The following is a 14,176-nucleotide window of genomic DNA, read 5'->3' as shown; positions in this document are numbered from 1 at the left end:
AGGTGTAGTTTATAAGATTTAAGGTCTTTCAGCGGTTGCAGAACTAAAATCTCGCCGGAGTGCCAAGTGTTTAGGAGAACTACACTTTAAAATGTATTTAGATTGCAGAACTTTTACCTCAACCGAGTATTTTTTTTAGTAGTTGTTGCACCTTTCATGTTAGTAAAAGATCAAGGCCCAAACATTTCCTCCACTACTGGCTATTTGTCAATAATAATCTTAGCTCCCAAAGACTCCATCTAAAAATCCTGTACGCAGCAAAGCATGACATGCAGCGCAAGATCCTTGTTTTTCTGCTGAAGTTTGCAGGAGCATCTTGGAGATCTGCAGAATTTTAGAAGGGGTTTTTTGGGTCTTCTCTTTGTTTTTGCTTCCCACTTGGCGTCCAAGTGTTCTGTTTGCACAAGATTATAGAAGCTCTCCCTTTTTCCCAGACATTGCTCTTCCACCACTGAATCACCTGTTGGAGCATGTTCGGTCACTTCCCTGCATCTTTGTGTTTGCACAGCCTGGTGGAAGGGGTTTGGTTTCATCGTGTAATCTGATTACCTGCTGAAAGATCTGATGCACCTCATGTTCACTGCAGGCCTATTAATAGCAGGGCCAGAACATGTCGTGTCCAAAGCAGTCCTGTATTTACCTTTTCAGTGCAGTATCATTAACAACCACAGCCAGGTCAACTGAGCCTTGACAGATGGAATTTTGTTTGACTGCCGGTAGCTCGGTTCAATAGTTCTTCCCATTCGTACATTACGATGCAACTGTAGACATAGTAAGTTTTTTCTCTGGTATTTTACCGATAATTACTTCCCTGGAAAAACCCCAGAAGACACACTATTTTATAGACAATATGTTTAATTGAGCAAATTAGAAAGAGTCCATATTGCACAGCAGCTGTGTACACACACAGAGGAATCTGCACGGCACCAGGAAAGGGATGCAGTGAGAATTGTGAGTTTAAAAAAACTTGATTGAGTCAGAAGGCCTCCGTGCCAAAGCAGTGGCTTTTCAACACAGATGCACATAGTTAGCGTGTGTGTGAAACCTCAGAGTCCTTCGCTGATCAACCCGGCTGCATTGATTCTCCAGCTGCTGGCACATTGCTGATGGTTTGCATGGATGATATGGTTGGTGGCTTTAGCCCTTCAAAATGCTGAGAATTACAGTCACTCGCAGGAATTTTGGAAAGACGTCTCATTGGATCACTCATTCAGACCCATGTTCTTGCTGGAGATACAAGGCTCAAAACACCAAGACTTACTGAGGTAGTTGGCATTTAAATTAGGCAGAGTGATAATCAGCGTGATGATAAGGTTTTGGTTGAACATTGGCGGGCGCTGGCGCTGGTTGTCTGTCAAAACTGTTTAGTAGCAAGCAATGGTAAGTGCACAAACAACACTTTTACTTTAAAAAAAACCTGCTTCAAAATGAAGGCAAAGAAATCACATGAATAATCCACTGACATCTGCCCCAGTCGTCAGTCAGGCAACCTTTCTTATCAGTTCATTAAGTTTAACTGTCACACTTGACATAAAATATCAGATTCATGTTGCTATTTGATCCTGCGGGGCTTGAACAGATATGTACAGTTCAGTATGACAAGTTCACATGGGGTCAACTTGGGCAATTTGACTGGTGTGCAGCAAATTTTAAAAAGAACCATGTAACAGACATTTTTTAACACAACAGACCAATGAGACCGCTGTAGCTGCAAATGATAATTTTCATCATTGATTGATCTAGCAAATTTTCATTGTTTGTATAAAACATATATGTTGTTTATTGTCAAAAGACACATCATTGTATTGACCAACAGTCCAAAATCCAAAGATTTTCACTTAAAGGTAAGCAATGTAATAACTTATACAAAGGTTCCTCTCAATCATAACTAAGGACCAACTGGAAGTGTTTGGCGGTGTCTTCATCAGCCGAGACTCTGCTTTTATTTTGTTGTGTTCAGGATGTTACTAGGCAAGAAGACAGGTGAGGATGGGATTCAAAAGTAGTGACCAGCTGCCAGACTGTACGCAGCATGCATCCAAGAAGAGGCCTCATAAAACTGCACTATAGCTGCAAACTGTTAACTCAAAGATGAAAAGGCAGAAAACATCCTTTCATTTTTGTAGTTACAGTTTGCCATTGTGTGACCAATCAACAGACTGCAGTCTCTTATCAGTAGCTTCTCTAACTTGATCCAGTCTCTCATTCAGTATTTCTTTCACCACCTAACTAAAAAACTAACCATAACCTCGGGAATGGGAATTTGGGCAAATATTATGTAGTGAGAAAAGAAAAAACTAGGTGTACATCATCATAAAAATCCATAAAATTCACTAAAGCTGTCTTTTAAAGTATTTCTTTGTTTTTTTTCTGCTATCTTAAATCTTTTAGATCTCAGAACACAGATCCTGAGTTGAATCTTCTACACTGCTCGGCCCCTCTGTCCTGCTGTTATTACAGACATGTCTAAACTCACCGCGATCTCTCAAACACGTCTTTTCTGTGGTAACATGAACGTGATCTATGGCTTATGTGAAATAGTGTTAATTAACAACTGAAAAAAAGAAATGTCTAATAAACAGCAATGCTTTTTTTTCCCCCAATATACTGTTGAGTAATTTGTAGTTATTTTTTCAGTTATTTTGTCACAAATGGTTAAGAAATAAGTTTTCTTAGTACTGACGACGGGTTGGCGATATGGTTCCAAAATAGTATTTATTATTTATTATTATTTATTTATTTATTTATAGATATTTTAGGGTATTTTTGCAATAACAGTTTTCTTGGTGACAATACAAAATATTGAATAAATATTAAATATAATTTTAATAATTTCAAGAACGTGTATATATATATATATATATATATATATATATATATATATATATATATATATATATATATATATATATATATATATATATATATATATATATATATATATATAGATATATATAGAGATATATAGATATATATATATATATATATATATATATATATATATATATATGACTTCATTATGTCATATATGGGTCTGAAACATAAAAAACAGCATTCACTTAAATGTCTGTGTCTATTTAAGTCACTTATCCTGACTGTCTCTGCCTTTCAGGTCTGGTGGAGATCTGTTTGATGCATCCCCTCGATGTAGTGAAGACAAGGTAAGCCCCTCATTCAACCTAAATTACTCATACATGAACTCATATTTTGTGTAACTTTAGCTAACATATGAGCCACTTACCAGACAGCCATTTTTAGTCCACATCTGCCTTGAATCCTCTTGGTTGGTATTTGGGTCTGTGTAGTGAAGTGCCAAGCATACCAGCTTTTTTTTTTTTATTTTATTTTTTTAACTCCAGCTGGCCAGCTCTGCGCTCATGCTCCACACAGGCAGCCACCAATGCCAAGAGACATTTTATGGAAAATGAAATGCGTCATTTACCCATTCATTCCACACACAATGTTAGCGTTTGATGTTTGCAAATCACTCACATTTTTACCTTATTACATAATTTAAGTATAAAGAATCAGATTTTTCTCTTTTTTTTGTGCGGCCTGCAGTTCTTGAGAAAGTCGGAGACCTGCAGGATTAATCAAATACCACTAAATGCACTCGCTGTGTCTAATAGCTTGTTTTTTCGATTCTGTCTCCTGTTTGCGTGTTACGCAAGAGTGGCAGCAGTCCCGAGCTGTTGAGTGATCAGGAGCCTCACACCACAGTGTTTCAGCCGGCCATAAACAGGTCGTGGGCTACTACTAAAGCTTTATAGTCTTTCACAGGCCCAGCCAAGACCTCTGGCTTCGCTCCGAGCCCCCCTGCCCCTATTCACTACTTGTCAGTAAATTGTGCTGCTTTTTCTGTCATTTACGGCAGCAGTTTCTTGGTAAATAAATTGCTCGGCGTGCCTTTTAAAAAAGTGAGATGGTTGCACTTTGAAGGCTGTGCCACCACCAGAACACAGAGGAGGAAACGCAGGGATAAAAGCCCGGGGTGAGCGGTGTTGTATTAGTCGATATTTGATACTTTGAAGGCACACAGTGTGATTTACGGTCACGTGTAGAAGCTATGGGGGTTTATTACAGGTAAGACTTGAGCTCTGCCTGTCCGTCCTCACGCGGGGTCAGGGTTAAAAGTGCACTCACTATTTTCTTTGTAATGCTCTTCCTTAAAAAGTGGTAAAAGCTGCTCTAAAACTGGACAGGTTTATCTGTTTGTTTTCTGTTTGTGTCGCCATGTGTTTGCGTTGATAGGCGTTCTGTTGCTGAGAATGGCTAAATTGATTCCTTTTGGTCTTGGCTCGGGGTTTGTTTTTTTGCTTTTTTTGCTAAATGAAAAAAACGCAAAAGCTTTTTTTTTTTCGAAAAGTGAGTTTTGGATGATGCTTAGTAGGAGGTTGTTGAGTCTTTTGAATGGCACACAATAACAACCCATACACACGTACTTATGCTTACTGTACATGCATGTTCACACACTTAGCATCCACACATGAATTCATAAACCAAGCATACATACCAGCTAATTGGGACACTGAGGGAGCTGAAATCTATTAGCAGGAGCCTTGGAGCCGAGAGTCAGACACAGACACACCTCCACTGGGTCTCTCTCTCCCTCTCTCTCGCTCAGGCATGGCTCTTATTAGGCACCGACTCCTGCTTTAATGTCCACCGGTCCAAATTGAACGGCAACTGGAGTAAATTTACTTTTTTCCACCAACTCAGAATCAAAGGGATTTTTTTTCCTCCTTTCATTCTCCCCCTTATTTTGCAAGGTAAACTGGACTAAATGTGTACCTGCCTGGGAGCCGATGTTTACCTATTTTCCAAATGAGGCTTTATCTTTCTCCGAGGGGGGAGGAGATTTAGGATTAGCTGCAGCAGTCGGTGTAGAAGAACTCCACCAGTGGCCAAATACTGTGCTGTTATGAATCAAACAAATGCCAGGAGCATTTGGCAGCTTTTTCCTTTAAACAAATACTGATTCCCCCTCCAAGATGACTGTTCGGAAGATAAATGAATAGCGACATTTAACTTCCAACATGATTGATCACACAAAAACCTGGCTTCTTATGAGGTACTTTTAAAGCCAAGAAGGAAAGATAGGCTATTATGACGAAATTATTAGCTCAGATTATCTACTAATAATACTGATTGGTAAACACTTTGGGGAATGATAGAAAGTACTTAAGGGGATCACACTGGTCTAGACATTGCTTAAGATATGGGACATAAAAGTGAAAGTCTTGTCAGATGACTCACTTTTTGCCTTTGTTGTTGCACATTTACTCCCCGTTGCGTGCTCGCTGACCAGTCAAGCCATGACCCCGGTTACTCACCTTTGCTAACAAGTACATCTATCTTACATCTGAGGGACTCCTGCAGAGTCCACCTTCCATCAGTGTGACTTACTACCCCTTTCATCGTTGTGAAAGAGCTGTACAAAATTATATTGGACATTTTGAAATAAGCACATGAATGCAACAAACAAGCCGGTAGAGGTTCAGCGTCTTGCTTTACTGGTGAAATGACTAGTGATAGCATCAGTAAAACTGCAACTATTGAGTATTTTCATATAAATTAAGCAATTTTAGGAAATAGTGAACTATTTCCATCTCAAGTCCTTGTTTTACCCGAAATTACAAACTTGAACCCAAAAGTATTCTATTTGCAATTATTAAAAAGAGAGGAGTGTTTTGATTATATAAGGGTTTTTTGCACATACACTGAGGTTCAGAAAACTTAGGATTGGGATTCAGTAGGGACCCAACAACTCTTACAGGAGGAAGCATCCAGACAGAAACTGAGGTATGCTGGAAAAAAAATCTCTTGACGGCCTTCTCGTGCGCGGGCTCACTGGCCAAGCCCAGCCAAGTTAGGTAAACTTGTGCTAATGTCATTGGCTCCACTGTAGCCTTCTGTGTTGTTAGTGTTGTGGCTGTAGTAGTGTTTTACTATGCGAATTTAATCACTTTAGCCAGATATCAATGGGAAAGTCTTTAAATAAATAACTGTATCTTCGATTCCGACTTGAAGCCTGTGCTTCATGTCATCCCCCATCTCTTTCCCACCTTTTCTGTCCAGCTAGCTGTCCTATCAGCAGACACACAATGCGTCAGTGGATGGGAGTAGAACACACAATATAGGAGTTAGTTGTAATAGTCAGAAATCCAGCAGAAACTGAATATTAAAAAAGCAGGTCTGCAGGGCTCAAGTGCAGTCCAAACTCACAGCGAACGAAGAACACTTCAGGTAGGATGAATTAGGGTTGGACGATACTGATATATGGGCAGTACCAATAATACTGATATAATATTGATATCAGGATATTAGACCAGATGTTGTCTTAGATTTTGGATGTTGTGTTTTCTTTTCGTGGTTTTAAAGACTGCATTACAGTAAAGTGATGTAATTTTCCGAACTTATCAGACAGTTCTAGCTCTTCTATAATTTCCCTTTACCATCTTTGTCATTATAGCCACATTACTGATGATAATTCATCAAAAATGTAGTCGTGTAAATATTTTGTGAAAGCACCAATAGTCAGTCCTACAGTATCGTAACATTATCAGTATTGTATTTGGTCAAAAATATTGTGGTATTTGTTTTTTTCTCCATACACCCAGCCCTAAGATAAAGTTAAAATAGCTAAAATTGTGAAATAAAGCATGTTAGGTTGGAGAGAAACTGTTCACCTTGATTAGTTTTTATGAACTGTTTAAAGTTGAGGACAGCTACTGTAATCTCATGTCTGTGACAGTTCTGTTTCTTGTTCTTTGTTGCTTTTAATACACCCGTTCCAAAAACTAGTTAATCCAGAAAATGAAACATTTTTCCTATTGTGAGTCACTCTGGACAATAATCAGCCCAAAATGTAAATGTAGCATACTTCACACAAAGTAAACCGTTAATTGCCCCTGACCCCCCCTTCTCCCTGCTCCATGGTAAGGGGCAGGAATGTGGGGGTGCAGACGGAGGGTGCGATACGGTGCGGGGAGGGAGGGCAGTCGTCAGTTTAGCAGAGAGAGACAGTGGGACCGGAGTTACAGCTTTTCATTAACCTGGAAACCACCTAGTTACATGGTTCATGGGCTGGTCTCAGCTCACTTGGAGGTAACAAAGGGTGTCGGGCGGCACTTTCTGCAGGGGGCTGTGCGCTCGGGGCACCCCATCTGACTCTGATCAGGTTCTCCCTCTCATTAGAGAGCTGCACTGAGTCTGCGTTTCCCTTCATGTCGAGATCCTGTTACATGGAGCTCCACCCTTATACACATGCAACATACTCTTCTGAAAGCAGCTTCCCATCACCCCTTATACTTCCGCCCAGAGAGTGAAACTCCTCCTTCCTCGTGTTTGCAGCTTTTCCTGTCATTGTGAACTTCTTGCAGTTTCTACAGCGTGCACATGATCTGATGCATTTGCCCCAAATATGTATTTGTGCAAGAGACACGCCTCCTTTGCCTCTTTTCTCCCTCTGCACCAACGCTTTCTTTCTCCCTTAAACATTGTGATTCCTCCTTTTCCTCCTGCTCGTTGTATTTTTTCTCTCCATCTTGGATATCAACTTTTTTAACTCCTCCTCTTGAAAATGAACTGTTTCTACTGTTCTGTCCTCTGTGGTTTTAGCTTTTCAGCAACCGTCTCAGTTAGCGTGTTGTTGAATCAGCCACTACTTTAGGTAATATAAACCATATTATATAACAGCATCATGTCGAATGCATTGTTTAAACTTCCATCATTCCCTCTGAGTTTGTAGTTTGTTGAGCGATTATGTAATGTTTTGTTTTAAATCCCTGTTGTACATGTGTTTTAGGAGATTTGTATTGAATTATGCAATTCTGTAAATTGTATTGTATGACATGGCTGTCAGAGTCATTGCAAACCACGAAGCCTGCCAGTAGCCTGGTTTCAAGCCTGATTAGAAAAACCTGGTACTGGCCCTTGCTCGCGGCAGTATCCATGGCAACACTACCTCCATTTGGTCACAGCACGCATGAAAGTGTGCCCCACTCGGGGGGCTTGAAAGTGATCTTTGATGAGGGCTTTGACAGATGACGTCCAGTCCTTTTTTTGGGGGGGGGGCGTGTGACAGCGCCGAGGATGGCCCAGAGGCTTCACTCCCTCCCACCTCTGTTTGCCCCCAACTGCTCGGTGAACCCCAGTGCACTTCTGGAGGAATCCCTGACACAACCCTCAAACAGCAGGGCACAAAGCAGCGGCAGCCTGATAGCTGATCTTGCCTTGTAAAGGAGCAGGCAGGTCAGTGGTCGTCAAGCCGGCTCCTAATCCCTCCGGCGCTGTGAGGCTTCAGGGCAGGACTTTACTCACAGTGTAAAGCCAAAAACACATGCAGCGTGCATGCAGGATGAACCGAGCTCAGTCTGTGCATCGTGTCAGTGCACGATGCGAGCAGGGGTGAGTCCAGTGCAAAAGGTAAAGCCTGAGTAGAGCCCAGTAGAACAGCATATTTAGCAGGATTAAGAAAAGACCCATTGGCATTCTATTCATACCAGTCATCTGTGTGAAATATGTGGCTCAACTAAATTATTTGTCTGATGAGATAAGGGCTGGGGAAAAAAATGATTCACATAAGTATCGCTTTTTTTTTTTTTAATGTTTTTTTTTAATGCTTGAATCAATACAATTCAAATGCAGAGGTGGAAAGCAGCCACTATTTTTTGTGGTTGTCTAACATGACATATCCATATCAAGAAACCCAAAGCAAAATTGAGAAAAATGGCCAAGCACATGGACTTTCAAGAGCTCAAACAGCAACTCGGATTCAGCCTGTGCAAACTCCCCATTGGATCAGTAAACTTTCTGTTGCTGCCATTACACAGATCATCATGCTGGTGTAAGTTTATCTTATCGCACAGATTTGCAATTAGTGAATGACACTGTTGAGTGTCATTCATTTTTTGTAACTAAATGCAAGCAAAATCACAAAATCAAGTGGAAAAAACAAAACAGAAAATAGGTGTAAAAAATTATGGCATGTATCTATGGTATGTCAGAAGTTATGGTATGTCAGTTCTCATCCCAAAAGAGTAGAAAAATAAAAATAAATGAACAAACAATGACAACTTTCCATCACAAACTACTAAAAATCCCAGACATCTACCTGCCTCTCTCTTCTGCTGAAAATGTTTTTAATTAAACAAATAAAATCATTGGTTTGAAATGGTTGCAAATATCACAGAAAATCATCCCATGCTCAAATTCACTTGATAATTTAGCAATTCTTGACTATTGTGAAATTTGGAATTTAAAAATGGAGCATCCTGGTGGTCTGAGCAGTATATGATGCGTATGATGCAATTGCTACGTTATTTATTTTTTTTTCAGCCTTTACGGTCAACTAATAAAGTAAAATGCCAGATAAATAAACTTTTAAAGGCTTACCCATTACTTTTAATGTTGTGACAGATGTTGCTGCAAGATGATGTAACTATCAGTCACAAATGGACGACAACATAAGGGTTCTCAGAAATAGATAGGTACACATAAAGTGCACATGTGCATGTCAGTATGTGTGTCGTACCGGAGCACCTGTAATCATTATCAGTGAAGGGGTTCACATTCCAGTACACTAATTACAGAGTGGAGACATTATGTGCTTTCATTTCACTAGACCCTGACTGTGCTGCAACTACAGCGCTGGCCCCCTGCTGCCCCATCTCTCTCTTTATTTTAGACTTTCAGAATTCACACATGCATGTCTGTATGTCCTTTGTCCCGCCTACATCAACACTTTTCCAGCCAATTGTAAGCCGCTTTTTTCCCACTCTGGAAGGCACTTGTAAACAAGGCAAAAATTGTTGTTGCTGTCGGACTTGTATTTGAACGGTAGATGGCTGAGTTGTAGTGGATGCAGGCATCACAGTTGCTTGGCAGTTTCAGATGGCACGTCTCTGGTTTTAAGTAATTCAAACTTTAAACATCTGAGCTCGCTTTGTAACTACTGTGCCTGAAGCACAGCCACAATCTTCTTCTGCTTTTTTGATGCAGTTTGTAATAATCTGTACTTGACGTGTTGAACAGACATGCAATGGCTCGGCGTGGTCCCTGCACTAAACAGTAATGTGTACAAATCACAGACTGTAAATATATAATAGACATAGCCACCGTAATGTCATCCACTGCTTTGTTGAATCCCAAGCTTTGAGTTTGACCTTTAGTCCATTGCGGGGGGACAGCTGTAACTGAGAACCCAAGGACAGTATAGCCAGAGAGCCTGTCACTCAAAGCGGTTCCGTCCTTAACTATGATTTTTTAACTTTGGGCCTTTATAAAATGTAAATGGGTGAGTTGTTTAAAACCTCGAACAGTTGTCATGAACAGAGGAATTGACTACCTGTACCTGACTGTAAACATGTTTATCTCTGCTGTAAAGTTTGGTGTCTATAGCCCCTTTTACACTGCCTGTTCAGGGCGGGAATATCGCACCGTTATGCCACCTCACTGTTCTGTATATAAGGTACAATCACAGAATGGGGGGAAAGAGTGGTTTAGTCTTTAAGCCGCCACGGGAGGTAGTAACCATCTCTATGTCAGTGTGAGCAGCACTGGAGTTGCCCGTGAGGTGAGCACCCCTGCAGCTCCGCCCACATGGAGCTGTTTCTTGCAGCACAGAGCAGGTGACAGAAAATGTCTTGCATAATGAGAACAGTTTGTTCAGTGTTCTAAATTAGTTACATTTCACTGTGTGTCTGACATAAGCTTACACATAAGCTAACACTGAAGCTCCGTGGCGCATGGTTTCTCTCTCTCATTTGATGTGCTGAAACTGTTGGGGATCAGGATCTCATCTCTCCCTCACCTCCTCCATCCCCTTTCACCACTTAGGCGCATGGTCTCTCTCCACCTGACAGTGAAGCCATGAAGCGTACAAAAGCGTTTCCCCTCCTCCCTAAACAACCCCGGCTCCCACCGACTGAAGCTCCGATTGTTTGCTAATGTTGAAGCTCCAGGGCCCAGGAAATGGTTTTTGGGACAGCCCTTGTAAAAAACTTTGTATTAGCCCTATCGCGCAATCTCTGTGTAAGAAGTGGTTATGAGGAAAGATTCGCCTCTGAAGCCAGCCTCAATTGGCCATTCATGAAATTGCAGTTTTTTGCACCTTCGCATTGGCTTAATTTTTCAGCCCCTTCCGCTTGTCACATATTCACACGTCATGCTTTCGTCCTTGTGAAAATTGCCATGGCCCTGTGGACAAACCTGCAGCAGAGACACAAGAAGACTGCAGTATGTGAAATCTCTTTTGTTCATATGTTCACAATGGTCTCGTGGCCATTGCTCAGCATGTTTGTTGTTTCCGTCTGCTTGATTCCTTATTCTTTGTGTCTTTAAAGATACTTTGGCAGTCTGGATGCCGGTGTGTTTTTTTTTTTTTTAAAAGAAAGAGGAAAAGATTGTCATTGCCTCCGAGTTTTCACAGACCAACAAACCAGTCATTACAAGGATTCACACAGTCGGCGTGGCTGCAGATCATGACTATTCACATTTTTAGAGGCGTGTGCCAGGTTTGCAGGCCAGAGGTTTGCTGGCATGTGCAGAATTGCAAAGACCAACACTATACTTTTCCCATATATGCTCAAACTTTGCCTCAGAGTCCTAGCTCCACTTCTTGTACATCTTAAAGCTTGTTTATAAACCTTTGCATGGTTTCAGCTTCCAAAGGGCTGCATTACTGACTGGATCCATAATATTTCACGTCACTCATGCTGCACTTAAAATGACTGTATCTAAGGTAAAGGATCTGGTTGGCGTCCAGTAAATGTAGCTACTGTCTGAACTGGCCTTGAAGTCTTTATCCATAGTTCTTACTCTGTAATACCAGTTGAGGACAGAGTGGTAGTTTTGTCCGAGAAAGATGTATGTCAGATAAATGATGAAAGGGAAGCTAAATGGAAAAAGAAGACAGAGAAAGATAACACTAGTGGCAGCATTTCACTGAGATCCCTTTTCATCCACGAGTAGTTGGGCAGTGTTTTTTTTCTATGTTCTGCTCATCAGTCTGCTTTACAGAATATCATACTGATCCAGTTAGGGAAGGGGATCCAAACCAGATTCTATTGAGGACCCGGTTCCGCTTTTTTCAAAACTCAGAAATCAATAACGTTTGAGCTTTTGAGTTGAAATCGGCAGGATAAGAGCTAGTTAGCAAGTAAACGAAGTTGCATAAGGTTTCCTTGTGTGTGTTCAAGGTCAGCAAAGCAAAATGACTATTAGGCAAAGGTAAATAAAACGTCATCATGATGTGTTCAAATGTAACATCAAGAAAAAGAATTTAAATTTTGGCAAGAAACTTGAATGATATCGTTGTTTGGGAGAGGAATTTGTTTTCCCCGGAATATTAAAGAAACAGTCACATGTTAAGCAATAAAAGCAAAATCAGTTCTGTGTCACCTCGTCTTTCCACCAAATAATGAAGAAAAGCATCGATAGTGATAATAAAGACTTGAATCATTAAGGGGTCTTGATAATTAGTATCTATATTAATAAAAATGAGCAATCCCCAACTCTAGCTCCAGTCTAAATAAGTGTCTTCAAACACTTAAACACATCTAGTTACAAGTGTTTACATAGATTATGACAGGGAGCTGAAATCCCCCATAATCACCCAATAACGGCCTCTGTAAAGTCTCATATGTTTTTAGTGTCTGTATGCTTGGTGGCGCCCACGGCGGCATTCAGCGTCTCGGCCTCTTGTGACAGGCGTCTTAGACACGATGATGCAGTGTATTATTGGTGACCCTCGGGTTTCTCTCTGGAAGCATGCAGTGCAGTTGTCTTCTGTCTGGAGCGCACTGTGTTATAGCCAGTGGTTACCTGCTGTCAGGGGAGCCTCCAAAATCCTGCAGCCTCTCTGCACATCAAAGTGGCTGTTACTGTCTCTGGCCTGGACCAGACTATCACCAGGAAGTCCTGACCTAGCTTGTCTGGCCTGTCATCATCTGTCATTTTTTTTTTTCGTTTTTTTTTTTCCCTGTTTTGCATCTTTCTCTTACACTGAAATTAGGGCTGTCGCATGGAAGGAATTTCTCTTGCAGTGATTAAGGTCAGCTCAACAGCGCAAATTACTTAATTTATCCTGATTTTAGTGCTATGTAAATAAGCCTGATTGTTCGGCTATTATTAGGTATATTATTGCTTTATAGTGGGTAAAATTTTACATTTGAATTAATAGAGGTATATTACCATCAATCAGGATTTTAAACACCCAAGAAATCCCTTCTGTTGTGCAACCACTTAATGGAAATGTCAGCAAGACTGCTCATTTTTTCCAGCTATCTGCCCCACTTCATTAGCAGCTTTCTAAATTTACTCTCTAACATATAGGGTGACCTGTCAGTCAAGCAGAGGTTTGTAATGCTCAAAACATCTGAGTCTCAGTCTGTCTTCGTGCTGTTTTATGCAGCTCTTTTTCTCCTCCTCCATGCTAACACAGTCTGATCTCAGGTCACAGAGGTCACAGTATATGAGCAGACATCTGGACCGGCAAACTGGTCCGAACACACCATAGGGATTCAGAGGAGTCAGTTTTATCGGAGAGAGAAAGAATCCAGAGTGACAGAGGGATGTCGTAGCACTTTTTACAGCCAGAGGAACTTTTACTCCCTTATCAACACCACACCGCAGCCTGCTTTGTAACCCGGGTTGTCCCAGGGTCCAGTATGGTGCTGGTGAAACCCAACCTGGCCTGGTCCAGATCAAGCTCTGGCAGCCTGCAGTGTCACGAGCGCCAAAGGTTTATCACTTCCCCTCTGCTCCCATGTTGCATCTTCTTCCCCTGGACTTTATTTTCCTATTCCGCTCTCCAAAGCTCTGTCTTTATTAGCCTCCTCCTGCCACGCTCAAACACTTTTCACTTTAACAGTTTTGTCATCAAATCAATCTATCAGTATTTGGTTTTATTTGATGTTATTATGCAGGATGGAGTTCAGCTGAAATCAGCATTATTACATTACATTTGTTTGGCAGATGCTTTGTCCAAAACATCATACAATATGTGCAAAATACAGAGCAAGAGCTGGATCTCATCAAAAATTGGGCCTTTCCCTTTTAGCCGAAGTTACAAATTACAAGAAAATTATCTGAAATTTAACAAGATGGGAAATGAAATAAGGCCAAAAAAATGGTTAAAAAATAAATATGTAGATAAAATATTTAAGAATTGTAA

General features: G+C 40.8%; 1 protein-coding gene across 1 annotated transcript in view; it reads left to right on the top strand.

The window, feature by feature from the left end:
* slc25a21 (solute carrier family 25 member 21) overlaps positions 1-14,176 on the top strand; it is a 119,125-nt gene that overhangs the window by 72,917 nt on the left and 32,032 nt on the right. Inside the window, exon 3 of the mRNA XM_042501311.2 lies at positions 3,113-3,161. Within this exon, the coding sequence (XP_042357245.1) occupies positions 3,113-3,161 (49 nt within the window). The remainder of the gene's footprint in view (positions 1-3,112; positions 3,162-14,176) is intronic.

This window comes from Plectropomus leopardus, chromosome 14 (genome assembly GCF_026936395.1).
Source record: "Plectropomus leopardus strain MGB_pleo_1.0 chromosome 14, ASM2693639v1, whole genome shotgun sequence".
In the NCBI taxonomy this organism is placed as follows: Eukaryota; Metazoa; Chordata; class Actinopteri; order Perciformes; family Serranidae; genus Plectropomus; species Plectropomus leopardus.
The sequence above is the reverse complement of the archived record's forward strand: the minus strand, read 5'-3'. Positions and strand labels throughout refer to the sequence as shown.